The sequence below is a fragment of the Crocodylus porosus genome, unplaced genomic scaffold, assembly GCF_001723895.1.
Source record: "Crocodylus porosus isolate Cpor-Errol unplaced genomic scaffold, CroPor_comp1, whole genome shotgun sequence".
Classification (NCBI taxonomy): domain Eukaryota; kingdom Metazoa; phylum Chordata; order Crocodylia; family Crocodylidae; genus Crocodylus; species Crocodylus porosus.
Window position 1 is genome coordinate 16297232 of NW_017728924.1, and position 27841 is coordinate 16325072.

The 27841-nt window shown below is 42.2% G+C and overlaps 1 protein-coding gene across 4 annotated transcripts in view; it reads right to left on the reverse strand.

Moving 5' to 3' along the window:
* Window positions 1-27841, reverse strand: part of TMEM164 (transmembrane protein 164) — a 111875-nt gene that overhangs the window by 43194 nt on the left and 40840 nt on the right. For all 4 annotated transcript variants that reach the window (XR_002102128.1, XR_002102127.1, XR_002102129.1 and 1 more), the window contains exon 2: window positions 7117-7166. Coding sequence is in view for 1 of the 4 variants with exons in the window: in XM_019540411.1 (XP_019395956.1) it covers window positions 7117-7166 (50 nt within the window). In the remaining 3 variants the exon portion in view is untranslated. The remainder of the gene's footprint in view (window positions 1-7116; window positions 7167-27841) is intronic.

The following is a 27841-nucleotide window of genomic DNA, read 5'->3' on the forward strand; positions in this document are numbered from 1 at the left end:
ATTTTTCAGATTAATTTTGCAGCTACATCAGAAAACTGAATGATGACATTTAAATTGGTTATTTAAAACTAAAATAAGATCATATATTTTAGACATTTTTCCTGCAACAACAAACATGTATAATTATTTTAACAAAACAAGTGTATGTATCTTTGAATTTTTAACTATTTCAGTTCTGTGAAATGTGTTTTTAACAAAAATTAAATAGATTATTTCAGCCAGGTTAACATGAGAAACTTAAAATACTGGATTATGCAGCAAAATCAGCCTTCCAGTTAAAAGCTAGATTATCACTTCAGGAGTCTCTACTGGATCCAGGTGCTTAAGTGACTTCTACCAGTTCACTGGTGTGGCTTTCCTTGCAACCTCATCAGTAAACATATATTTCTTGAATGGTTCACCCTTAACCCCGAAATTTATTGTAGTGGATATTATGAATGGATGACTGCTAGATGTCCATGTCATAGCCAACTCCTGTTCAGCAGTTTAGGATTGACCCTGGTACCAAGTATTGAGAATATTGGCAAGAAAATGAGCTGGAGATAGTGATTGATCCATCTGGTTTTTTAGTACCTGTACTTTAACTCTGTCACTGCATATTTCTCTTTTCAAAGTCTCAGTTGCTTCCAAATTCCAACAGCATCAGCAATAAAATAGCAACTTCCCTGCACTTTGAACAAAGCTACAGAAATAGGCTTCAGGATAGTCAGCATACATTCTACATTTCTCTTCAGCCCACTGTTGAGAACTTTGGCTATGCCAGTTCCATGTCTTTTTATCACGATTTTGTTCACAAAACGTCATCCGAATAGGCCAGTTCTCAATATATCACTCAACACAGTCCACTACTGAATTCTGTTGCACGTCTTGTGGGAGAGTTAGTCTGGTTCCTTCTGCTTTCTTCAGAGCAGCTACTGCAAAGTGGTTGTTACGCAAGTATTTTGTAATTTCAGCAACATTAGCCTTTATTTCTGGAGCGGTGAAGTCTTTGTCTAAGAGGTGCATCAAATGAGTGCTACAGTCATATGTTATTAGTTTGGGGCTTTCATCACTTTCTTCAAGATTCCTTTTAATCTCTGATGCATTTGAAGATTTGCCTATGACAAAGCTGCATACCAGACATTTGAACTTTTTTCAGTTTGTCATAGCTTTTAGGGCTACTTCTTGTAAGTGTTCTGCTGTGCGTGCATTTCTTTGATGTATCAATTGTTTCTGTAAGGTACACAGCCCCTTCTTCCAATGTCACACAAGCACATGTTACTGGATCGTTGTAGACAATGCTCCACCCATCAAGACTCAGGTTAACAATTTTCCCCTCTAGACTCATTGAACACTGCTCAGTTTCTCTCTCATACACTTTACCCAGCAATATTATCTCAAATAGTAAATACATCGAAGTTATAATCACTATTGCATGATGATATCTTTGAAATTTAACATATCTTAAATTAAAACAACCTTTATTTGGGTTTACTTCAAAGTCCAATTTTTTAAATTGTTGATTTTTATCCACTCTGATTGAAGCAGATACTTGTGAAGTCATTGGGACTAGATTAATCGTGGATATTTGGGCGATATTTTTGCCACGCTTTATTAGGAGGACAGCAAATGAGTGCTGCCAGCCATATGTTATTAGCTTGGCGCTTTCTTCTAGATTTCTTCTCATCTTTGATTTCTTCTCTCTGTTTATGGCCTGGCAAGCCTGCTGCCATGCTAGGATTTTCCCTTCTACCATACCATTCCCTTACCAGATCTCAAATCAATGGAGAGGCTATAATTGAAAACTTATCCCTCAAGATACTATTCAAAATGTTTCTCTTTTGTTTCTACTGACCCTCCCTCCTTGCATTTCTCTCAAATCGCCTCCTCCTTGCCCAGATCTACTCCACTCCCCAACAACCCTTTATTCATTTAACTTCTTGAAACTTTGCACTTTTAGAGAGAAGTGAGAGAAACAACAGGGCTGATGGGCAGGTAAATCAGGCCTGTTGTCTCATCTTAATATACTGCTGTTAACAAGAATGTTATCTCTGGAGACACAAATCCACAGTTTGAAAACTAAAACTAAGCATCACAGAGATACTTAATGGGATCTTCTAGAATGAGCACTGAGTCCTAGTCCCATTGGGTAGAGTGATTTTCTTTAATCTTTACTAATCTATAGAAGAGCCTCCAGGAATCCCATAGGATTGAGCCCCTAATATAGTCCATGGCCTGTTGTGAAACTTTATAAAAAACTATATAAAACTTGTGAAATTTATAAAACTTTTCTAAAAAGCTCACATGAATATATTGTCTCAAATAGTATAAAATTAAAATTATAATCCCTCGTTCATAATGATATCTTTGAGCTTTAACATATATTAGATTTAAAAATAAACCTATATAAAGACAGTTTTAAAAAGCATCTTAAAAATTTAAAAATATGTTTAAGTAAAAAAAATATGATTTAGAATAAAAATCAGTTTTAAAAAAGAATGTTGATTTTTATCCACCCCATTTTAAAAGCCCTTCCTCTCTCTTGTGGAAAAAAGGAATTTTAAAAAAGGGAACGGGCCTACTAGTCTCTACTGGTGATCTTAAAGCAATGATGGGAATGCAGGGCAATGTGGTCCCCAACAGGCTAGCTCATTCAGAGGCATGAGCTTTCATAGGCTACAGCCTACTTCAGCACAGGCTCTGAATGGACTTACAGAGAACAGGAATACTAAATAGAAAGGAGTAAGGTAATTTAAATACAAAGGCTGAACGCTCCTTCACCTCTCAGAAATGTTCCCTCTTTTCTCTCCCTTTCCCTATACATTGTATTTAAATAACCTTATTCCTTTCCACTTAGTAATCCTGTCCTTGGCCAGTCTATTCACAGCCTTTGATGAAGACGACTATGAAAAATTCATGCCCCTCTGGACAAGTTAATTTATAAGATGCCACATGGCCCTGCTTTCTGCTTAACTGCAGACTAACAGAACAAACTACCGCTCTCTAATGATGAGAATGTTATCGACTGTCATTTTTTCAAACTCAGCATTCTTATGTGAATGAACTCCAACCTTCCCCAACTCCCTGTGTGATACGAAATTAAAAAAAAAAAAAAAAGAGAGAGAGAGAGAAGAGAGATTTTTGGATATGATCACTACACACCTTTGTCCTCCCCACTATCCAAGATGAGCAGCAGAATTAGAAAAGGGTGTCCAGCCTAAGCAGTTACTCTTAAGTTAATTGCAACTGTAATTAATTACAATTTAGGGCAATGTCCTGGGTTTATATTATTAGATTACATTAAAATTAAATTAGATTAGATTCTCCAGGGTTGATCATGGTTAATTTCACGGTAACAGCAACCTGCCTGCTTTTTACATCAAAATGGAGGATCCACACACACCACAACACATGAAGTTATTTAAGGGCCTTTCTTCATATAATAAAACTTAATGTTCTCTTGTTGAAAAATAAAATTACTGAGACTGAACAAGCCCCTGAACTAGAACAGATTTTGATTAAAAACTGTTATTATTTTTACCAATACTTCTGTTGTGATTAATATCAAAAAGAATCTCAAGCCCCATGAATGGAATAGATTGCATATATGAAAGATAACTTTTACAAATGAACACAGATGAGACATTTTGGGCTGCTTTCAAATTTTGATTTCTTTAAAAAATGACAGTTGCACCATTCAAAATATTGCAAGGTAGACACACTCAGGAGACTATCCCGTTTACTAGGCCTATGCAAATACAGAAGTATTTGATTCAGATTCAGAGGACAGTGATTCAATTCAGAGATTCGGATCACTGTCCCAAATCAATTCAGCCAAATCAGCTTTGGAAGATTCAGTGCCGATTCACTGAGATTCAGTGATTCGGATTGGCCAGCTGCAGGTTTTCCCGTGGCTCCTCCAGCTGTGCCTTCCTCTCCCCCATGACTGTCCTGCCTGGCCCCATCTCCCGCCCAGCCCCAACCTAGTCCCGGCATTTAAAAAAAAAAAAGAAGCAGCCTTGTACTCACCGGCTACAGGATCAGCAACTGGGGCCTCTGGGCGCTCCAGGCAGAGGCCCCCTCAAAGTGCAGGGCAGCAGGGATCACCGCCCGATGTGCCTCGCACCCATGCGGCAGTATGCCCCATGGTGTGGGTGCAGTATGACTTGGTAGGGCACCACACACTGCCTGGGAACTGGGGCCACTGGAGCCAAGTGCTACTGGGCTCTGGCTGACTGCTGGAGCCACCCCAACACACAGCAAGCGGGGGAGAGTGGGGCAATCCCTGCTGCTCCCTGCTATGCAGGGGGCTCTGCCATGAGCCCTCAGAGGCCCCCCTGATTGCCACTGCCAGAGCCAGTTACTGCGCGACTTTAAAAGAAAAAAAAAAGGGCCAAGATGCTGGGCTGGGTGGGGGATGGGGCTGGGCAAGACTGCCATGGGGGCTTCTCTCGTGGCTCCTCCAGCTGTGCCCCAACAGGCGGATCCGCAGGGGCTAGGATCCAGCCTGCATGGGAGGGGAGGGGGCACGATGCAGGCACAGCTCACTCTGGGCAGCAGGAGGGCACAGCCCCCACTCCCAGCACTGCTATGCCCACATCAGCGCTGGGAGTGGGGGCTATGCCCTGCTGCTACTTGCACCTTTCCACCTGGAGCGAGCCGCGCCTGCATCCAGCTGCACCCCCCACCACCACCACCACCACTCCCGGTTGGGCAAGCGGCAGCAGGGCAGAGTCCCTGCTCCCAAAACTTTCACACCCACATCCCATTCCCCCTGCCCTGGCTGGGCAGCTTGTCCCAGCCCCAACCCCATCGTTCCCTCCCCTGGACCCTTTCCTTCCTCCCTCCCCCAATCCCAGACTTACCAGCTGGAGGCAGCTTTCAGCTGCCTGTTTAGTCTATGGCTGAATCTCTGAATTGGCAAAATCTTTTCCAAATTGGCTTGGAGCTTTAATTTGGTCTCCCAATTCGATTTGGATTTGGAGATTCAGTCCCCGAATCAGGCCAAATCTCCTCCAAATTGAATCAGCTACCAAAGCTTTGAACAGCCCTACTGTTTACCTCTTCCCACTGTTTGTTTGTTTTTTAAAGTTGGAGGGATGCAAACAGTATAATCACTTAATAAAAAACATGCCTACAGCACCAGCACAGAAATCCATCACCCTGTTTCTAAAACATTAATCAGAGGACAAAAAGAAGATGAGGTATATCACAAGTACAAGGAGAAAGATGACCTTCTGGGATGCAAGATCTCCAGGACTAGTAGATAAGTCTATTATCAACTATCATAAACAGATTTTGCACTCAGATAAGAATCTGGCAGCTGAAAAGCTTACAGCCACAAAGGATGAGCATTATCCCTGTTTTGCAAAGAGGCTACTGAGGCATAAAATATTTAATGCGACTTGCCAAAGGTCACACAAACCAGAACAAGAGGACCCACATCTTTGGCAGCTGTCTTCGCAAGATAAACCAGCACCTTCTGAGTGTTACTCTGATCCCCTTCACCTGTCTGTTCTGTTGGTCTGCTTTTCGCTCCCTACCTTATCTGGCACTGTTGCCTGCTACCTTCCTGACCTGCCATGTGTCACACACAGAGGCTGCCTGTGCCACTTACAGTAGGCTGGCCATCCCTGAACTACAGGCAGGGAAACAAAGCAGTTCTTCTAGGTTCTAGCCTCACCCTCAACCCACACAGCCAGGTATTAGAATAAACCTTCTACAGGTATGGAAAGCCAAAAATTGTACTAAAATTGAGGTAAAAGCAGGGGAAGAACTACAATGAATATCACAATTTGGTGATAATGGTTTCATGTGTCCACTCCTATCACACAATTTAGTTTCCACTTTCTATGGGAAAGGATAGGACACATGAAGCCATTGCAGAATACCTGACATAAGTCCTTCCCTCCTATGTTGTTTGTTTTTCATTTGTCCACATTGCATGATCGCCAAGTGCTTCTTCACAGTTCCATCTTTAAAGGAAGAGCGAGTTATGTTTTACCTAATGAAAATGTCTACAGCAAGCTGTACCATATGCCTCAACAAAGGCTTATTCAGCAAGCCAGAGGCAGAGCTGGGAATGAAATAAAGGTGTGCTGAAGACTTGCTCACTAAGCAACACTGCCTCCTTCATACAGAAGCAGAGTGAATGGTTATGTTTCAGGCCTTCGAAAAGCTGTACCTGTCCTTTTACATGCCAGTTACTGGGGAGCTGCAGATGGACACCAAGATAATACCTTCCAAACTGTCACCTTTTTTAATGCTTATCATCGTCACTTGCTCTGGGCTTACAGAGAAACATTGGTAAAGATGTAAACTGTCCGACTTCCCTGAGATTCTAAATAAAAAAGACCTGCTATGTCATCTTGCTCATCTCCTTTTTATTTTTGCAATTCAAGAACTGTCCCGCAATGGTTTTAGAGTACTTGGTCCAATCCAATTTACATTACAAGGCTCCCGCCAATTTGCCTATTATAGAAGGAAAAGACCCAAAAATATTAACAGTGCTGTCAATCTCCTCTAATCCTTTGTTACTGCAGGAAATATTTTGTATTTGTACTGCCTTGCAAGCTAAGGCCAATAAGCCATGCTTTTAAGAAAGAAAAGCTTTAAATATCTATCAATCCATTTCAGCAATTTGGTGTAGTTATTTAATTTTAGCTTCATCTCTCCGGCTTTTAGAATGCTGCATTAATCCTAGAGAGCTAGCAGTATTGACATCCTCTGAAACCTAGTTAGTAAGCTAGGAAAAAAAAAAAGATTAGGGGAGATGATCAAAGGGTACAAGGCATGTGATTCAGATTACACTAGCCTAGAATTTAATCAGCACAAGAATATCTACATCCACCACTGCATTTGCTGAATCCATACGTGTTTTTGGTGAGTTCAAACAGAGACCACTACCAACACACACACACAAAATTCAAGCAGGTGACAAACCCCTATTTAAGCCATGAATATTTTCAAACTGCTGTCCATTTTTCAGTCCATCTCGTCTCTCCTTCCAGGCTACAGAACATTACATGAGGAACCCAGATGATTTATTTTAATATATGGCTGAGGTCATAAAATGTTAGGAACTAAATACATTATACAAATGAATAGAAATGCAGGAAGGAAGCAAACAGATATTACCTGAAGAGAACCATTGCAAGCCGACAAGGAGGACAGGCAAGGAGAAAAATCTGAAAGAGTAAAACAAAAAGTTAGTACTATAGTTAAGTTATTTTTCTACACACTTTTTTCCTGCTCTCCCAGGAAGCTTCAGTAAGTTAATTAGTACAGGAAGACCTGCATCTTCCACTGAGTTTGCTGAAGGACTGTTTTAGATTACAGCAAAACTTTGCAGTAGAAAAAGGCTGAGCAGCATGAACAAACGATAGGTTTCATATCACCCATGCAGAGATTTGAGCAGGAGCACCCTCTACAACTGAACTTCCCTCAAGCCCACGCAGCTTAAGTCTGAGGTCTCAACATACCTGTAGAGCCTTGTATTATTAAAACAGCACAAGAGCTCATGTCAAAGCAGATAACTACATCAACTAATTCAATCATAGTAGCTCCCAACAACCCCAGCAAAGCTCAGCACCATCTTGGGCTAAATACGTTACACATTCCCATGCATTTACAATGGCAAGCTCTACTTCAGCAGTGTAAGATCAAGCTCTTGAAGATCTAAGGTATCAAGGTTGCCCTTAACAGCTTGCCAAGGCTTACTAAATATGGTTACCTTGACATTTTCACTATGGATAACCTTCATTACCAGTCACCTTTAGGCATGCCAACTGGCTTGTCTAACTGCCCTTCCAAAGCCCTCATATGAAATACAGCAGTAATTAGTTATTCATCACACAAGGCCAAAGGTAATGTAATGCCCCTGGCACAGTATGTGGTTGGATCTGCTGTTGGGCCACACACGTGCCAAACAAGATCTAGTTTGGATCTCTATGTAATGTAGAGATTGAACAGAGATGCTATCCCTTACAACTGTGAGGGACTAAATAAAAATCCTCTAGTGTTCAAACCTCTTAATTCCAACTGGTCAGGTCTCTGAAGCAATACATCTTAAGCAGAATGCAAAATAAACACTTACACAAGCGTTGAGAAAACGCCTACACTGCCACTGCCTACAGCTGGCTACTGTAATAAACATGTATTATAAAAGCCTGGGACAGATCTTTAAAATAAATAAAAATAAAACTTCAGCTTTATTACTGTGACCTACTGGAAAGGGTACACAAAGTGTCGGGGGAAATAAGAGTGTGCTTTCTATTTATTTAAAAGTAAGCCTGTCTCTATCACCTCCGCCTCCAAAAAGATGCCAAGTCTATTCAAACAAATGTACTTCTCTCCTCTGGTGCAGGACATGCATTGTAGATGGACCTGACTGATGTTCAACTTAATTACTACCAGACCATGCTAGTGCTAAAGGAACAGCAACAGCAGAAATATTAATGTTGGTCCTTGCCTTAACGCTAAAGGACTCTTATCCTTGGTTCTGTGCACACGATTTGCAGAACAAATATTTTGATTCTAGTACTTCTTAATACGGTTATTTACATGCAGCTAGATAAACAAACTAGAGGTGCACCAATATATCGGTTGCATAATGGATTGCCACCAATAAAAGCAAAAATTACTTTATTGGCTATTGGGTTTTTTTTGGCCATTGCAATCAATAATCTTCTCCAGTAAATATAATCAAATTATGCTTTCTGGCCAGGGCCTCAGATGCCTGGGTTCCCCCAGGAAATGGTGGGGTTTCCCTTGCAGGCAGACAGCATTCTAGCCTGCAAGGAGTCCTTGCATGGGGCTGCTGGGAGCCAGATGCAAGGGGCGCCGCACACACGTGCACGGCCACACACAAGCACGTGGCCAGGAAGACAGCCGGGCAGCATGGAGAATAGCTCCCTGCAAGCAAGTCTATGGAGGGAAAGAGGCATCAGGAGGGGCCCCCATGGTGAGGGAGGAAGTGGGGCAGGGGCTGGGGGCACTACCCAGCCAAGGCAGTGTATGGGACCCAGGGCCAGGGTGAGAAGCAGAACGGACACACGGGGAGCTCATCCAAAGAGTACAGGACGGGGTGGCTCCCCACCACTGCGCACTCCCACCCCCCCAGATTTGTGTACAGGGTGGATGTGGGATGCTCGCTGTGGGCTCAGGGCTCTCCGCTTTGCTGCCTTTCCCTTGGAAGCCCCTTGCCAGCCACATGCCCCCTGCCCACCTGGCAGCAGTGAGGGTGCCAAGTTGTGCCTCCCGCTGCCAGGTGGGTAAGGGATGAACAGTCGGAGCAGGCCTCCCAGGGAAAAGGCAGCAGGGCAGAGAGCCCCAAACCTACAGCGGGCAACCTGCATCTGCCCTCACCCTGATCTGCTCTGCTCTGCTCAAAAGCATCCCTGTTCTTAAAAATGGTGGCAGCAACATTTGAACTAAAGCTTATTTGACAAACTTTAGTTCAAGCACCCCCACCACCATTTTTAAGTACCAGAACACTGCTGAAGCATGCCACAGAAAAAAGGGTTATGTCAGTAGATTTTAAAGTACTGACAAACTTTTTTGGTGAGCTCCAGCAGCCTCCAGCAACACATTAACCAAATCGGTTACAAATTGGTAATGGCCGATATGGCTCTTTAATAATCAGCTATCAGTATCGGCCATGAAAATCTTTATCGATGCACCCCTAAAATAAAGCTAGGTACTTACTACTTAAATGAAATATAGCCATTACCATGTGCATCTGCAAAATATCCATCTCCTCTCCCCCCCCACAACCCCTGGACAAGTGATCAGGCAGAACTATAGTTGCTAAAGAGTAAGAAAAGGTACCAATTAAATTCAACTGAAAGCACCAAGACATGTTCTTTTTGAGAGACCTCAGAATCAATAAGGACTTTTTACAGGACTTATATTAAAAATAACAAGTCTTGTAGTTTTTTAAGGCCTGGATTAATAAGCAAAAGTGAATGCAATAGATGACTGGGAATAGCCCTCTAACTGATGCTTTGTATACAGAGGCAAAAAAGGAGTTGCACATCTCAGGCAAGATTTTTCATCGTATCTGTCGTATCACACACAGCCCTGCAAGGTTCAAATATGTTCAGCCTAGACAAGAAATGGAGATTCCGTAATGGATTACAGTTCACAGATCGTTTTAGTGGTTACATAATAAACTGTCCACACCACAAAGCTACCGCTCAGAATAAACAGGATAAATAGTATAACTTTAAAGCTAGCTATGTGGGCTTCAAAAAAAAAAAAATCTCTTAGGGCAACAGACTAGAAAACTGGGATTTCAACTTGAAAGTACATCTAACACTTGACGTAAAGAAGACCTTTATCAGATGGCAGTTGTAGAGCTCTTTTTTTCTGATGACCATCTAAGTAGGAAGTAGCATTATATGCAAATAAAATGCTGAACTGAAAAAAATCTTTGGAGCATTCAAAATCCAGACTCAAACCTGAACCTTGCACTTTAGTTACAATAAGGGATGCTCCCCAAAGGGCTTGGGCATTTGAGAAGTTTTCTTTTAATATGATAGTTTGTGGCTGAGAAATTCTAGATCTTCTGACAACGTTTTTATACCACTCGACTAAGTTCTATCTTGTGTTAAAGACTCATAAATGTTAGGGGCTGGAGGGGACTTCACGAGGTCATTGGGACCCCCCGTACTTGGGCAGGAAAGACTGCTGGGATTATCTGACGTGCGCATCAAGGTGTTTTTTTAAAGCCCTCCATGGTAGGTGAATGTACCAGACCCTAGTCACTTGAATCGTAAAGAAGTTTCTCCTTACATCCAATCTGAAGCGATCTTCAAGCAGTTTGTGTCCATTGTTTCTTCTCTTCCCCTGGGGTGCTTTGGTGACCAGATGCTCCCCCAGGCCCTGATAAAAGCCCCTTATATTTTTTATAGGCCACCGCCAAGTCCCCTCTAAGTCGTCTTTTCTCCAAGCTGAACAGTCCCATCTTTCAGCCTCTCCTTATATGACCTGCTCTCCAGACCTCTAATCATGTGTGTGGCCCCTCCTTTGGAGTCTCTCAAGCTTCTCCACATCCTTCCTGAAGTGCAGCACCCAGAATTGGATGCAGTACTCCAGCTGCAGTCTCAAGAAGGCCAAGTAGAGCAGGAGGATGACATCCTTAGTCTTGCTTGAGATAAATCGGTAAATGCATAACTATTTGGTTCGTTCTGCCAGCTACAACATTACAATGGTGGCTCATGTTTATTCTGTGGTCTATCACGACCCCAGGTCTCTCTCACTTGTGGTGCTGGCAAGCGTAGCACCGCTGGGCCTGTAAGTGTGTTGCAGATTATTTCTCCCCAGATGGACCACTTTACATTTCTCAGTGTTAAACATAATCAAGTTTTGATCTGCCCACCTTGCAAGCTGTCCAGGTGAACTTGTATCCCCAGCCTGTCCTCAAGCGGGACCACACTCCCCAGTAATTTGGTGTCGTCCACAAACTTTGCCAGTATGCTTCTAACACCTGAATCCACATCATGATGAACATGTTGAAAAGCACTAGTCCGAGTACTGAACCCAGAGCGATGCCAACTGGTCATCCTCTACCACACTGACTCAGTTTCACACACCACACAGCAGCCTCACTGGCACTCAGAAGAAATTTCCAGGAGTCCAGGTAAGGCCAAAAATTAAAACTGGTTATAAAGACCACAGTATGTGTCACTAAAGTTCAAGTGCACACACATACGGCTATGCAGTTGAGTTGACATGGCAAATCTACAAATATTGAGCTTTCTACATTAACATCCTGAAAGTGTTGTCTTTGGTGCCTTTCCCCACGCACAATACAGAGTTAAGTTTTTTTCACACTGTTTTTAAAATGGGCGTCACCAGCTGTTTCCTAATACATTTATCTTGAACATTTTAAAAAAAAAAAAATCAATGCAAATGGAAACGTTAAGGAGTGGAAAACACACCGCATTAGAAACTTAGGGCATTTATACACATGCTCTGGGAGTGCAGGGTGAGCTGCTCTAATTAAAGCACTTGGAGCATCATGTGCATCAGTGTCCTCGTGCTGAAAAATGGCAACGGGGTGCTTTAACTAAAAATCAGAACAAGCCATTTTTCAGTGCAGGGACACTGATACACGCAATGCTGGAGTCTGCTAGAGTGTGGTAATTACCACGTTCCAGCAGACTCAATTGAGTCTGCTCTGATGCATTGTAAATACAGAGCATTGGAGGAGCCGTGTATAGGTGCCCTAAGTGTCACCAAACTGCTTTATCTGTAAGAAGGGGGGAGGGGGAAGGGAGAGAGTGTGTGAGAAAGAAGGTAGGATTTAACCTCCAGAGCACATTAGCCATTTGCACCATGTAAAAACATGGCCTTGAACAAGATACCTGATGAGAGAAAACAACCTTGAAGAAACAAAAGGCTTAAGTCTAATGTGTCAACGTGACAAATTGTAAAAATATTCAGAGTTTTTTAATTTATAACCCAGTACCAAGTTAGTGCCTCAGGCTTCTGGAAGCGAGACAGCAGGCTCAACGCCACCAGCAACCTGCCAGAGAACTGAGGCACGTTCTGACCTACATCTGACATGTCTTGAAAAAGCTCCAGGGAGACAGGCTGGAAGCAGCCATTTGGAGTAAGGTAGTTACACCCTGACCATACTATTAATGTATAAAGATTTAGTTAGGGATTATACCAGCTACACCAGGGTAGCCAACCTGTGGCACAGGTGCCAGAAGTGACATAGGCAGCCTTTGTGTGTGTAACATGGGACAGATCAGGGAAGGGGCAGGCAGCACATCAGTAGACCGGACATGAAAGAGAAAAGCAAAGCAAAGCATAACCCAAAGACAGCCAAGAATATACTTGCATGATCAGTATAGAACCAGGAATGCACAATCCACGCCCTTTTGTTAATATGGACATCACCCCATACACTCCTACTTCTGCTTGGGGACTGTGATCAGTGTAGCTTTAAGAGCCATCAAGGTTACCCCAAAAGTACAGTTTTTTAAGCAGCACTCAATATTTTCTCATGGCGAGTGTTATCACAGCAACGTAAGTCACACATTTACAGCACATGCTTGGCTAAGAAAGCAGAATAGCCAATCACTTATGGAAAAAACAGAAAAAGCATGACAGAAAAAGGGAGGGAGAATAAAATTTACATAAGAATGTGTCAGAAACACTTCAATCCATATTGTTCACACAATAATCCAGATAGTTCAATTCAATTTGCTCCATATCTAAACGTACGTAAACCAAATGTAAAGATACATGCCACATTATAGCCCAAATCATGATTTTTAAGGAAGGTTTTCACTCCCTGAAAGGCAAGCGGTAAGTGCTGACAGAAATTTCTCTTACCAGCTTCAAAACAACATAAGGCTAAGTCAAGAAGCCTGTGGTGGAAACGTTCTAACTTTTGATCTTTACTCTATGTGCCCTTATGTAGGTTGATTTCTAACCCCATTAGTTCCATTTAAAAGTTTTTATTTGAATGGATGGCCTCAATGGCAGAAATTTATTTTTGCAAATCTAGGCACACTGGCTGCTTACAGACATGAAAAAAAACCCACAACAAAACAAAACAGCCCTTAACTTTCAGCTTGGCACGCCCCCATGCTGAGTGCCACACATGCCCAGAACAGGCATTGTGCTAGTTTGACCCAGCTCGCCCAACATCTGTATAGACTGCACGCTTCAGCGGTGTTTTTATCCAATAGCTCAGGGGTAGTCAGCCAGGGGTACCTGTAGAAATAGGGGTACTTGGGAAGTGCGCCACCATGCGCCACTGCCCAAGTTCCCCCACCTCACATCCGGCTGGCCGTCAGCACTCCTTGCTTGTCGACCAGCTGCTGGGTACAGTCCAGGAGGGGTACACTCCTTAAAAAAGATTGAAAAAATGCCTGTAATCATGCCAAAAAGCCAACCCAATCACCCAATCTATACAGATACTGGGAAGCCGGGTCAAAACTAACGCACCTCCTTTTCCAGTAAAATGCTGTTTGCGGGCGCTTTTCACGTCCGTCAGTGCCCATTATGATCTTTATCCTATGCACAGCACCTTTAAATGGGCAGCAGTTTGACCCAAGGCAGCTGCCACCTGTGAAGTAAAGTTCATGTCTTAGAGGGACACAAATTGTGCTCGCACAATGGAGTTCCACCCCGCTGCCATTTTTGGAAGCGATCATCAAAACAAAACATACTAACTGGACCAGCCATTTCTTTTTCTGATACAGGCTGCAGAGAACTCCAATTACTTAACAGTATATGAAACACCACCACCTTTTTTGTATGTTGGCTGAGTTTCACCAGTGAGACTAAGTAGTAGCATTACTGAAACATCTCAGTCACTCTCACAATTACGAAGATTGATCTGGCCATACAACTGTAATAGACAATACATCCATTGACCTAGAGACAGGCCAGAAAATATTTTTTTTAAGTAAATACAAAGCACATGATCCTGGCTGCTCATTTGCAGGCCAGCTTTTCAGCAGGAGACAGAGCTGCAGGGCTTCAGGGGGTTACAGAGGCCTTTTGTACTTTTAGTTCTGCAATTCTCTGTTGTGACTGGCCTTTCAGAGCAATGTGCATATAAGCTGCATTTCTGGAGACAAGAGAAGGGATTTAGCTAGAATCCTCACTATTAATATTTTAAAATAATAGATGTAAAACCTATGCTCAAATGCTTTCAGAAGCCTCCCATCTTAACATATTTCTACAGTATCTTTTCTCTAAGCAGCCAAAACCTTCTTGGGAAAAGGTGGAATACAGGCAGCCATGATCACCTGATGTGATGGAGGTTACAATTTTAGGTATCCTGAGTTAGATTTTAACAGCATGGAACTCGGTTTGCAATCTGCTCCATCTTCTGAAAATACCTAGCTCTCTGAGTATGCTCAAAGGCTCACACACACAAGTACTCCCATATGCACTGCCTTACTAATATTACAGCTCACTAGCCACACTAGCAACTTGATGCCTATCCTTACAGCAGGAAAGTGCTCTGCCGTATGGCTGGGTAAACCGAGATACAGATTGAATTTCCTGCTCAGTCTCCTGCTAAGTCTACAACACAGCTGTAAAGCTGCACTCCAGATTTTCTATTCTAACCACTGCAGCTCAGCTCATCAAAAATGGGATAAAAAGGGGAGACAAGCACCAGTACTAGCTAAAACATTCCAAGAGGCTAGTGTCAATAAGGTAATATATATTTTAATGTGTTAAAATGGGCTAGCCAGCCCCAAACTTCATACATATTCTGTGCAGTGTCTTGTCCACAGTAGGCTTTCAAGACACTGACTCTTAACTCAGGCTACACTACGCCTAAAGTAACTTCTATATTTCTAAGATGGCCAAAAATCTCTCTCTATGTCTTCTTTTCGGGCATGGGATTAAAGGAAATAAAGTATTGCTGTTTTCTTATCCCAAAATATTGAAGGCAACACTTATGCAGCTATAACCCAGACTTTCTGTACATATTAACAACAAAAAGTTTGCTGCATCAAGGTGGTTTTCAGGAAGGAAAAGCAACTTAAGTAGCACTAAACCAAAACCCCAGAATCATGACAAATCTTTGTGCCGCAGGCAAAAGAAACAGAAATACTAGAAATACTGTACATCTTCAGAATACATAGGAATAGGACCTTGGGCACTTTGCTCCTTTATCAGATGGCAGTTATAGGCGTCTTATCCTCTCATTTGTTCATCTAAGAAGAATCAGTATTACATAATTTTAATTAGAAAAATAATTTTAAAACATTTATTTTTCCCTAAAAACACCTGCTTTAAGCCTCTAGTTACTATATCTGGGTCTCTCCCAGTCTTTCACAGGTGACTGCAATGGTGAGCACTAGAAACAATCTGGTTAAACAAAGCAGAGTTCTTTTGGTTGCGAGTCATACTAAAACAAGTGCTTAGAAGGACCAGAATTCCTCTCTGGAAGAGCATAAAGTCAAAGCCATTTCAAACCATAATGCTTAATTAAGACAGAAAAAAGGTAACTCTGGAATGATTCTGTTGACCCTCTCATGCATCTCTTCCAGACAACCAGTGCAGCACACAAGTACAGTTTTGGGGTTAGGAATATAATTCAACTCTGGTCTTAAGGGGACAGAGCTGTATGTTGAGAGGGCTGAGACATTAATCTTTCCATCTGCTACCACACAAGGCTTTAGTAGATACCAAGGAAATTCTTTATCTATTTTCAGCTAAAAAGCTAACAAACAGAACAAAGCCAGAGGAGGAAAGTCTATGGAAGGTCTCTCCAACTGTACAGATCCAAGAGAAGGCTGGCAACCAAGATAAGTCACAGTTGCTCCGCAGCAGCACATGATTCCTGAGAAGGCTCCTGGCAAAGTCTTTCATGCTTGCCTGTCCTTCCATAGCCAATTTTACCCTTCCCTCCTCCCAAGCAAAGGGAATTAGCTGATATAGGAAGACAGGTTTTGCTATTCCCATAGTAACACACAGCAGGGGGTACACAACAGAGCTGCAAATGATATTTTCAATCCTCCGTCTCCAAAAACCCTCAAAGAGCAGTTCTTCCCAAAGTATGCTTACTCTATTTGTGATTTTCTTGGGCAGGAACAATGGGGCAGCAAGATGTGGATGTCACAAAGTATTACATTTGCTGTTTAAAACTCCAGTCAGTTCCTTTCTTTTTTTAACCACTAAAGGGTGATACAGCTACTCTAGTTGCTCAGCTCAAAAGAATTGCTTTGATTAATCAGGATCTGGGGATGCATATTTTTAAAGTCACGTTTAAATACCATAGGCTAACAAAGCAAATCAACTCTTAAGTAAAAAACAGACTCTGTATACTGTTTTGTATACAAAGCTGATGCTTTAAGATGATAAATAGGCACCTAAAAAAACCCCAAGTCTGTAGGAACATTATTATTATTATTATGATTATTGATACAATAGTTTAAATGCACAGATCAAATCCAGCAGCAAGTTAAGCAAGCCTCAAAACTGAGAACCTCGATAAGGAAAATACAACACCACAACAAAGGAAACGGGGAAGGGCAGCAGTGCTATGTAAAAAAAAAAAAAAAAAAAACCACCACCACCTATTATAAACTCCTGACATAAAGCTGATCAAAACAAAGAAAAGCAAAACAAAAAAGTCATAAGACTGCAATCCTAGCTACTCACCCTGCCTTAACTATTACCTCCCCTGGTATATTTTTATATTGTAAATAATGGTAGAGAAATAAGAGCTGGCTGGGTGAACAAAAATGTATTTGATTAAATTTCTTTGTCTCCCCCATTCAGGAACTGCTCACAAAGAACCAAATTTCAATGAGACTAATTAGCATTTATTCATCTTTTTTTCCAGCAAATCATTTTTGGTCTCTAAAGCCTTTGATTGAAATATTCAAAGTTTTGGCTGGGTGTTACATGAGTAAAATGATACTGTCTTTTTCCAATTGAATGGAATTAATTAAGGGTGTAAACTACTATTAAAGAGTGTAAAAAATGAATTTGCATGGTTTGTTAGTTATGCAATTCAAAATTCATTTCCAGAAAATATTTAAGTTTAAATGTTGCTGTCATGATTATTCATGCCAATTAAGCTTGTTTTCTGGAATACTTAATGAAACATAGCCAAAAGTAAACTCATTTATAATTTTGCATGAATACAAAATGGAAAGATTGACTGCACAGAACACTTAGTTCTTCTGTTAACTGCCCAGTAATTTAGTCTTTATGCCAGTTTCTTTCTGAAGCTATGATAACTCCCTTAACACTAATTTGCATTACTTATACTTTAAGTTTAAGGCACTATTTGTGCTTAGACTGTGGCATGACATTTTACACAACAGAAATATTTCCATTATTTGGTTTTCCAGTCCAAGGGAAAATAGTTTAATCTTCTGCCACGTCTGCAAATCCAACATCAGCAAGGTGCAAGACATTAAAGAGTGAAACTAGCTAGACTTTGAAACTGACTATTCTTATTAACCAGAGATAAAGATATAAAGGTAGAGATAAAGGTAAAGAGTACTGAACAATAAGATTTTAATATCTTTCCCTATTTAATATTTAATGTATTAAACATGCTGTTAAACATGATAGTGCCTTTTAAAGTCTTGTGCATGGCGCTTTTTTTTGGTGCAGAGGAGATGACAAACATCATTACATGAACTGGCCTTAGTAAGAAAAAACTAATAATAATTTCAGTATGTGAAGATTGTAAAGGAGCAGCAGCATTAATCATTATATTTGGAAACTTACCTTTGTCCTGTTACCAGGTTATTAATTAATACTTTTCTAACAGCCTATTTTAAGAGTCTTGCTAGGTTTAAAAATATGCTTGTGAGTGCATTTAATGGGATAGGGGCCAGGCTAACAGAACTCTGATTGAACTGGCAAGTCCCTCTGTATTACAGGTCCTAAAAAAACCCTCTTGTGACAGTTACAGCATTCCAAAAAAGACTTCTAAAAAACAGCATCTCACTGGTTTTACCACTGGCTTTCATTAAAGCAGAGCTGATTTTTTAAGCATACTTCCAAGTTAGAAACTATGGAAAGCTGATATTTGGTAAGTCTGTATTCATTTACAGTTGGACTGTTCTACATCACAGAGATTCAAAGACCTGTGGTACTAAAGCTTCCTGCTGCTGTCCTCAAAAGGAGCACAAAGCTTCATCTAAAGAAATAATTATATGGACCAAACAGTACAACAGTCTTAATCTCACATAAATCAAAGTTATATTTGTTAATTGCCTTTTTCAAAATTTCAGGCCTGGATTCTATCTGCCCATTACACAATCACATGTATTATTAGCTATTCATACTAGATTAAGGAAATCTTTTGAATTGTTTTAGTAGATTGCCAAGTTTAAGTAGATTTAGATATTTTTCTTCCAAGTCTCAAAGATCTTTACAAAACATTAAGTCATACAGCTCCCCCAATATAGACAGTTTTCATTATCCCCACCATACAGATGGTTAGACTGAAGAAGAGAGACTAAGCAACTTGCTCAGTCACAGCAGGTGAAGAAAAGAAAAAGGGTAGAATGCAGGAGCCCTGACTCACTTCCTTACTCTTAACTACTAAATAACAATCTTCCTAACAGCAAGACTGTAGGTAGCAACAAAAATCACATTCAGGCAGGATTTTATTCCCCCAGTGACCAAGGCCGTCAGAATAGTGCCTGATATAACATGCATGATAGCCCCATGTAATGAAAAGGTGTCCCCAGACAGAAGAAAGGTTAATAAAAACAGGAAAGAGGATAAAACCCACTCACCTTTAGCTATGTTCATAATTTAAAATGTAACAAAAATGGCATATAACAGATGCCTCACTCATAGTACAAAACAAGTTGCCTCTGGCAGAAGATTGCGCTGAGAAAGCTATAGGTAAATTTTACAAAGGTTTCATTGATCCTAAATGGAACAGCAGCTTCCCTATCTTCATAAGCCATCTGTATTATTTAACGTTTGGTTTCAAATAGGCTGGAAATATTTTTTTCCTTTCAGACACAATTGCATACATGCAACCAAATTACAAAACAGGCATTACAAAATGTGGGACAGAATTCTCCAAAAAAAATGCAACCTTCAGTGTTTACATTTTATTCCAAATGTTGCAAGCAGAGAGGAACAGAAAAACCCAGAAGTCACAAGCAGAGAGACTAGGCTTTGGTCCGTAACACATACAAAAACAACCACCTTTCTTTCAAGAACCTCACAAGTCTTAACAACACCCAAGAAATCCCAGAACCTGCTGACAGACTAGAATTTTTATCACACCTTTACAGACAGAAAAATTACAATTCATTATGCAGTTTTGAGCTAGGTCAAGAAGCAAAAAGATTTTTCCAAGAAAAAAAAATATCAGTGTTACAGATAGATATACCTCATAATTATATCTCAATCACAAGCCCAGATGAGGCATATAGAAGTATTTTCAGAGGTACTGAAGAATATTTTGGTTTGTTTGCTTTAACAGTCATCTGTCATTGCCTTGTGCATCAGAAACGCAAGCCTGATGCTTAGTGATTTTCATGCTCTTCAAGGAAGTAACACTGGCTTGCACAGCTCAGGTGCCATCAGTTCCTCTTCAAAAGGGTCCTCAGTGACAATGCACTGAAAAGTAGCCACTGATTTTGGGTGAACGTGAAGCTCCTTTTCAGAGATGCTGGGGCACTTGGAACTCCAACAAAAATCAACTACGCCAATGCCTTGAAACGTGGGAAATCTAGCACAAACTGACAACATTTGTTTTTTAACCTTCATATTTAAAAGATATACCTACACATTTTTCAAATGACAGGCGTGAAAAGGTGAAACTTTTAGGAAGTAAACAGCTGAGATTAACAAGTCAAGCTCTTTTTCAAGCTAAACTTTCAATCCATATTTCAAAGTCAGTCTAAAATCAAAACAACTCAATTATAAACAGAAAAATAACTGTGCACAAATTAGATTCAGTGCCTGCAAAGGCATAGGATCCTTAAGGCAGAAATGTTGACAGGTTTTATAGCCATTAGTTCAGCACAGAACCACCACATTATATAAAACAGCCATCCCACCATTCTTCCAGAAGGCAGTTTTTGACGGTCCATAACACATGGTTTGGTATGGCAGAAAACACTGGATAGGTTCACTACATGCAAGAAAAATCTAAAAAGGGGTCAGAATAAGGGGCAGAATTATCTCATTGCCAACCAGCAGCAATACAGTTGGCTCCATAATAAAAAAACTGCTATCTTGCTACAAATGTCAGCTAAATTCAGGGATTAAAGAACTATTTCACAGGAAAAGTTAATCTGAAATGAGTAGGGTAACCATACGTCCTGGCTTGAATAGGACAGTCCCAGATTTCAGAGATTTCAGCTGGCCACGAAAATTAAAACAAACCTCCCAGGGGCAGAGCAAGGGCAGCACGAGCTGTGAAATGGGAAGCCCTACCAGACAGCAATATTGCCCCAAAATAGGTTAGCTTTATTAGTGGAATGAACATTAACTAGGGGAGATTCATCCACACGTGAAGAATTCCAAGCTGTGAATGAACTGGGAGATTCGCACCAAATGTACCCCAAAGCTCAGAGTGCAAGTCAGTGAAGCATAGTCTGCAGCATAATCATGATGCTTCTGTCTATGAAGAGATTTGTAACCACACCCCAGAAAAAAAAAATTTTAAATTTTATCTTGGCTCAGAGAGATTTCAAGTAATTATTATATTCACTCAATCAACAGAAACATTTGTAGTTGCCAAAAAAAATTTAAAATGAAAAACAGTCATTTAGAAATGTAACACATCCTCCTGATCCACAAACAAATAACCAAGGGTTTTCTACTATCTTTGCAGCCGTTAACATTCTCTTTCAATGAAAGACGCATAAGCAGAGGCCTACATTCACTTCAACTTCACCAAAAACACATGGTGAAGAACGGGACAGCTAATGTTTGTGAAACATCAAGCAAAAATAGATGTATTTACATGTTTGTGCCCATATTTGAGTTTTTTCCTTCAATGACAACACTCCTGAAGGCGATTCCTCCCTACAGTTCAGTAGGGCATCCCAAACCAAGAGGCAGGTTTTTACATCCATCTGGAACTTTTACAGAAAAGGCAACATGCAGGTTCTAGATAAGAAATCTACCAGCCCAGCAAACAGACAAATCTGGGATTTTACAGTTCTCTGCTGGGAGGTAGATTTGGCCTGAGAACCCTGCTGCCTAGCCCCAGCAAGTGAAATCATAGTGTTCTTGCCTTGTCCTTTTCTCCTTGAGAAAAAGCTTTGGCATTTCACATTCTGGTTGACTACAAAAAAGTCTATGCCTGGGCATCCCCACCTTACAAATCATTTTCACAGACCACTTATGAATGTGCACTGTAGTTCTGCTCAATTACAATGGTGTCTCAGGTTGTCATCTCTCTAGGTGGTATAAGGCAACAGACTGAGTTACAGAAAGTGCTTTATGCCTATAAAGGTACTACCTGACTGCCAAGTTGAATGGGATGGGTACATCCCCACCTGTATAAAATGTTTCTGGTGTCCGTAACAACCTGGATGATTCTATGCAACAGATGAGGGAGGAATACTTCTGATGTCCAAACTGCTCTGAGCTGTAGAAAACATGCATTTGTTTGACCTCCATGCTCTGTGAGCTTTCACAATCGGCTCCCTATTTCCTCACTGGATGCGTCTAGGGCAGGAAAGATCCTGCCAGCCAGGAGATTTCATCCAGTCCATGGGCACCTGCCAGTTAATTGTACCCTGCCAAGCCTGCTTGCTTCTCTCCCACCCTCATGCAGGGGAGGGCCCAAGCCCTGGCAAGCACTCTGTTTCCAGGCAGAGCTGCTGCTATAGCTGCCGGGCCACCTGCCTGGCTTCCCTGGCCTCCACTGGCTCCTCCTCACATTCCTGCTGCAGTGCTTGCTCCAGGCAGCAGGCAGGGAAACGGCAGCTGGGCAGGAGCACAGAGCATGGGGCTGGCAGGAACATGGAGCCTGGGGCCCATGCCCAGCAGGAGAGTGGGAGTGCGGCACTTGAATGAGCAAGGTGTGAATTTATGGGGTATGAGGGGGCAGCAGGGAAAGCAGCAGGCTGTGCTGTGTGGAGCTTGGCCAGGTGGCATGCGAGTCCCAGGAGCCCCACATGACAGAAGCAGGCTGGCCTGGCTCCGCTTCTTGCTGTCACATGCATGCTACCAGGCAGCAGCACGGGCCATGAGCACCCCAAGGTCTTGCTGTTACCACCACCACTGGCAGGGGCTGTATGCGACTGGGGGGGAGAGGGGGGGAGAGGCGGCATGTGGAAGGCTCCTTGTACCCCCCCACCCTCCATTACACCCCATACACACAGACACACACACACCCCTCCACTCCCAACATACTCTAGCCATGCTTCTATAGTAGGGGTGCTCCACTGGACTCCAAGGGTCCAGAAATGTGACTTTGGGAATTAGTGGCAGCATTAATTGCTGCTACTCCGCTGCCAAATTTCTGGACTCGTGTGATTCAGTTTGCCAAATCATGCCAGTGCACAACCACATCTGCGTATAACCAGATTAAGCCCAAGAACTGACCCCATATGGCAACCCCACACAGGATCCAGCCCACAGGGCCAGAAGATTGGGTGTCACTGTTCTAAAAGCTTTGTTAAACCTAGGGGTGCATCAATAAAGATTTTTTTGGCCAATACTGATGGCCAATTAGTAACCAGCCATATCAACCAATACCAATCTGATAGCTAATATGCAGCCCAGCAACTTGGCGAGCAGTTCCCTGCTAGTAAGTCTGTGGTGGAGGAAGGGGGGAGGGGGCAGATCAAGGTCTCCAAGGTGAGGGAGGGACTGGGGCAGGGACAGGTGCTGCCGAGCCAGGGCGTTGAAACTGACCCCGCCGGGAGCAGGACACAGCCACTGGTGGCTCATCTGGAGGTTAAGGGGGGTGAGGTGGCTCCCCACTGCTCCATGTACCCCTGAGGAAGGCATGGGGGCGCATGTGTCCCTTGGATTTGTGTGTGGGGCAAGGGTGGGCTGCCTGCTGTGGGCTCAGGGTCAGGGACTGCACTGGCTTCTTCCCAGTAGAGGGACTGGGCCAGGGCTGCACTCAGGAGAGGTGGCTACAGAGTGGGCTAGAGACACCCCAAAGTTCCTCGTAGCCACCCCTCCTAGTGGTGCCACCACCTGCCCCCACCTAGCCCCCTGTGCCGGGAAGAGACCAGCACAGTCCCTGGCCCCACACCCGCGGTGAGCACCCCACCCTAGCCCCATGCACAAATCAGGGGGGCACATGCCCATGCCTCCTCTGGAGTTGCACACAGCAGCAGGGAGCTGCCCCACCACACATGCACACTCCCCTACGCCCCCAAATAAGCTGCCCATGGCTCTGTTCTGCTCCCAGTGAGCTCACTTTCGTTGCCCTGCGTGGGCAGTGCCTGCCCCTGCCCCACTCCCTCCCTCACTGTGGGGGCCTTGATCTACCCCCCTCCACAGCTGGACACTGCTCTCCAAGCTGCCAAGCTGCATTCCTGGCTGCATGCATGCTGCGGCTGCTAGGATCCAATATGTGACCAATATATCAGTGCATCCTCTAATTAAAACCAAACTATTTAACTAATTAACAGGTACTTTTAAACACTAAGCTTACAAGCATGCAGCAAATGAAGGCACAACTGTAGCAAGCAACAGACAGGCCTGCCCTGTCTAATCCAGGTAGTGCAAACAACAATACCAGGAGTGAAGATGGAGTGGCAAGGACTTCAAGGGAACCCAAGTATATACTAAGGCTCCCAACTGTCTTGTACAGCTCACAATGAAGTGTTATCACTGAATTTCCTTTACTTCCGTGAATTTCAGCTGAAGAAAAACACCTTGCAAGAGCCACAGAGAAAAAAAGACAAAGAACCCTGTACTCTCCCTAACTGCTAGAAATAATCTGAGAAATACAGCTACTCCTCGCTTGACACTGTAGTTACAGTCTTGAAAAATGTGACTTCAAGCAAAACGGTGTTTAGCAAATCCAATTACATCACAGTAGTTACCTACTAGCAGGCGGCAGCCAAACAATGTTGTAACTGAACATTGCGCGACTTTAAACGAGTATGTTCTCCAATAGATCAGCAACATAATAATGAAATAACGTTAACCGGGACAACATTAAGTGAGGAGTACCTGTAATGTAAGTCTCCTAGGACTTCTCCGCATACAAATGCAGCAACTTCCCTTTTACCCTTCAAACTACCTTTGTTGCTCCCTTCACGGTAAGGCAAACAAAACTGTAGACTAAACAGAATGACAAGCAGAAAGGTAGCAATCCAGGGTTTATAAATCTTCTATTATTTAACTACCTAGAACAGCAAGTGTGAAAGAATACAGGCTATATTTTGACAGCAAAAATTAGACTGTACTGTAGGCTGCCCACATAAATGCTGGAAAAATGGCCACATGAGCCACCTTTTTTGGAGGAGGAAGTTTGCATAGGTTCCCAATAAAACAAAGTAAACATTTTGAACTTTCTCTTATCGAAGCCAACAATTGCCCTTTCACTCCACAATGACAGCCTCATTGTTCCCTTACCTTGCTGCTTCTACTTTCTGCCTTTCCCCAAAAGACCTTCCCATTACACCTGTCTCACTGTTTTCCAGGATAGGTTTTTTAAAAGTTTTGTGTTGTTTTTTTTCAATCGTCATCATCAAATAAAACCTTTCCATCAAGATTCCACCATCACTCTTTCCTTAATCTTACAGTTTATCCAGTGCTTTTAGTCAAACTTTTGCCTCAGACTGTGACCTTTTGGGAGTAACGTACAGTGTCTTTATTTGGCATCACACAACACAAGTACACCTTTGGTGCTGAAACAAACTACTAACCAATCTGAAGTTAACAAACATACAGCATCAACATTAGCATCCCAAATACTACCTCGATCCTTGACTAAATGAAGCAACATTAATAATATAGAAACCATTGGAGGGTGGATGTAGAACTGGTTGGGCACTTAGGAAAAAGTAAGAGAACAGGTTAAAACAAAACATTTTTTCAAGAAAGAAAAATAATCAATAAAAATGAAGAAAAAAAATCTAGTGAAAGTCAGCTACTATGCAACTTAACTGAACTTAAACTACTAGCATATCAAATGAATTCCAACTGTAAGATGCATTATCCCCAGTGGTCTTAGGCTGCAAGCTACATTTGGAAAAGTGTTGATATGCATGCAATTCCTCTGCTTATCTTCTCCACAGAGCCAGAGTGTATTTTAGGCTTTCTAGGCAAGAAACCAAAGCTACATTAACATTTTTTTAAAATGTACTGAAAGAGGCATTGGGATGCTATTTTATACAGGCATACCTTGTTTTATTGCGCTTCGCTTTATTGCGCTTCACAGATATTGAGTTTTTTACAAATTGAAGGTTTCTGGCAACACTGCATCGAGCAAGTCTATTGGCACCATTTTTCCATCGGCGCCATTTTTCCAACAGCATTTGCTCACTTCACAATCAAGGTATGTACATTGTTTTTTTAGACATAATGCTATTGCACACTTAATAGACTACAGTGTAGTGTAAACATAACTTTTATATGCACTGGGAAACCAAAACATTCGTGTGACTCGCTTTATTGCGATATTCGCTTTATTGCGGTGGTCTGGAACCGAACCCGCAATATCTCCGAGGTATGCCTGTATCTGTTAAGCAACCAATTCTCACAGCACACATGTAGGGAAGGGCATGCAAATGCTGCATACAGCTAACTAATGCACGTAACCTGCTTTCTAGGAAAACAGAGCTTATTTAAGCATACTCTGAACTGCAAATGAGGATTTATACAGATAATACTCACCAGTTTTACCAGGAGTCTGAGTGACAACTTTCCTCACCTCACACACTGAACGTGAAATATTGTACCTACGTCTATTTCTACTATACCTAAGTCAATTGGGCTACTCAATCCTGCAACTAGGTAGACTCTCTGAATTGGGGTCAATCTCAGAATAACCTCAAAAAAAAAAAAAAAAAAAAAAAGGCTGATGATGAGAATGCATATATTCTACAGACTTGTCTAAAGATAAGGGATGTTTAAAGTTATGTGACTGACATAAAGATATGGTCAAGGATTTACATAAAACGTGTGTTTAACGTTGAGAGTCTACAAGCACAATTTTCAAGAACCCCTGCATGATTTAGGACAGGGGTTTGCAAAATACAGCCCATGGGCTGTATCCAGGACACCAAGTGATCTTATCTGACCTGCTGGCCACCACTGGGAGCCTGAGGACGGAGGGCTGTGCCCCATACCACTCTGCTCTGCCACAGCTGAGGCTGGGCTGGGCCCTGCAGTGCATAAACTCCTCTTCAGCTCTAAGTCTTTGCTCATTCTTACCCAATTCTTTCCTCATTTGTGTTGGCTTCTTAGTTCTTTATTTTCAATGGCTCTCATGTGAATTTCAATTGCACTTTCATTTTACAACTACTCCTAATCCATCTCCCTTTAGATGGCTAACATTGCTCTTAAGCTTTTACAGTAGTTCAGTTCAGCAATGAAAGTGAAAACAATTGCTCTTTATTTCTTGGTTAGTGCCTTTGGCGTCCCTAACTGAGTTTTATCTATTGCACCCTTCATAGAGAGCAGCATTCAGGGCTCCAGTGCCCGTCTGAGAAGCTGCTTGTGTACCACAGTTCTAAGAGACAGCTCAAAACTAGGCCCTCTGTTTCCAATACTCAATCACTTTGTGTAATTCAGAGAGGGTAATAAATATGTGTATCATGGCTTTTTCATGGCCCTACAGTCTAATGCAGGGGTTTTCAAACTTTTTGGATCAAAGTACCCCTGGCAGCCAGACACAGAGCAGTGTATCCCTGGCAGCCGGACACAAGGGGGGAGGTGCGGCCAGACGCACAAGATGTTGAGTAGCAGCACTCTCTCCCCACCCACCCACACATACCCCCTACAGCCTTCTCACGTACCCGCAGTTGACAACCCCTGGTCTAATGAGTTCAATGTTTAGTTGAAAAGACAATTTTGTTATTAACATACAGAGCATGGTTAGTAAAATTAAGTTTTTCCACCTTGGGCCAAACGAGGAGAAGGTAAGAACTTCTTGGGGTATTTCAGGGTGGGGAAAAGGTGCACTGAAGCTTTTGAAAACACTGGTTACAATCTCTCTCAAGCTGCATCCGCCAACATCTTACAGGCTAAACTGACATTGTATATCCATCACAGAAACTAGGTTGTTCCTAGCACTCCATCAGTGGTCAGGAGCATAATAAGCAGAGGAGCTAGAGTAAGCTCATGTTTAATCACAGCTTAAAAGTTCAAAATGCCACTGAAACCATGAAGTACTGCCTGGTTCTCAGAGGGTGCACAGTTTCATAGTTTCTAGGGTCGGAAGGGACCTGAGCAGATCATCTAG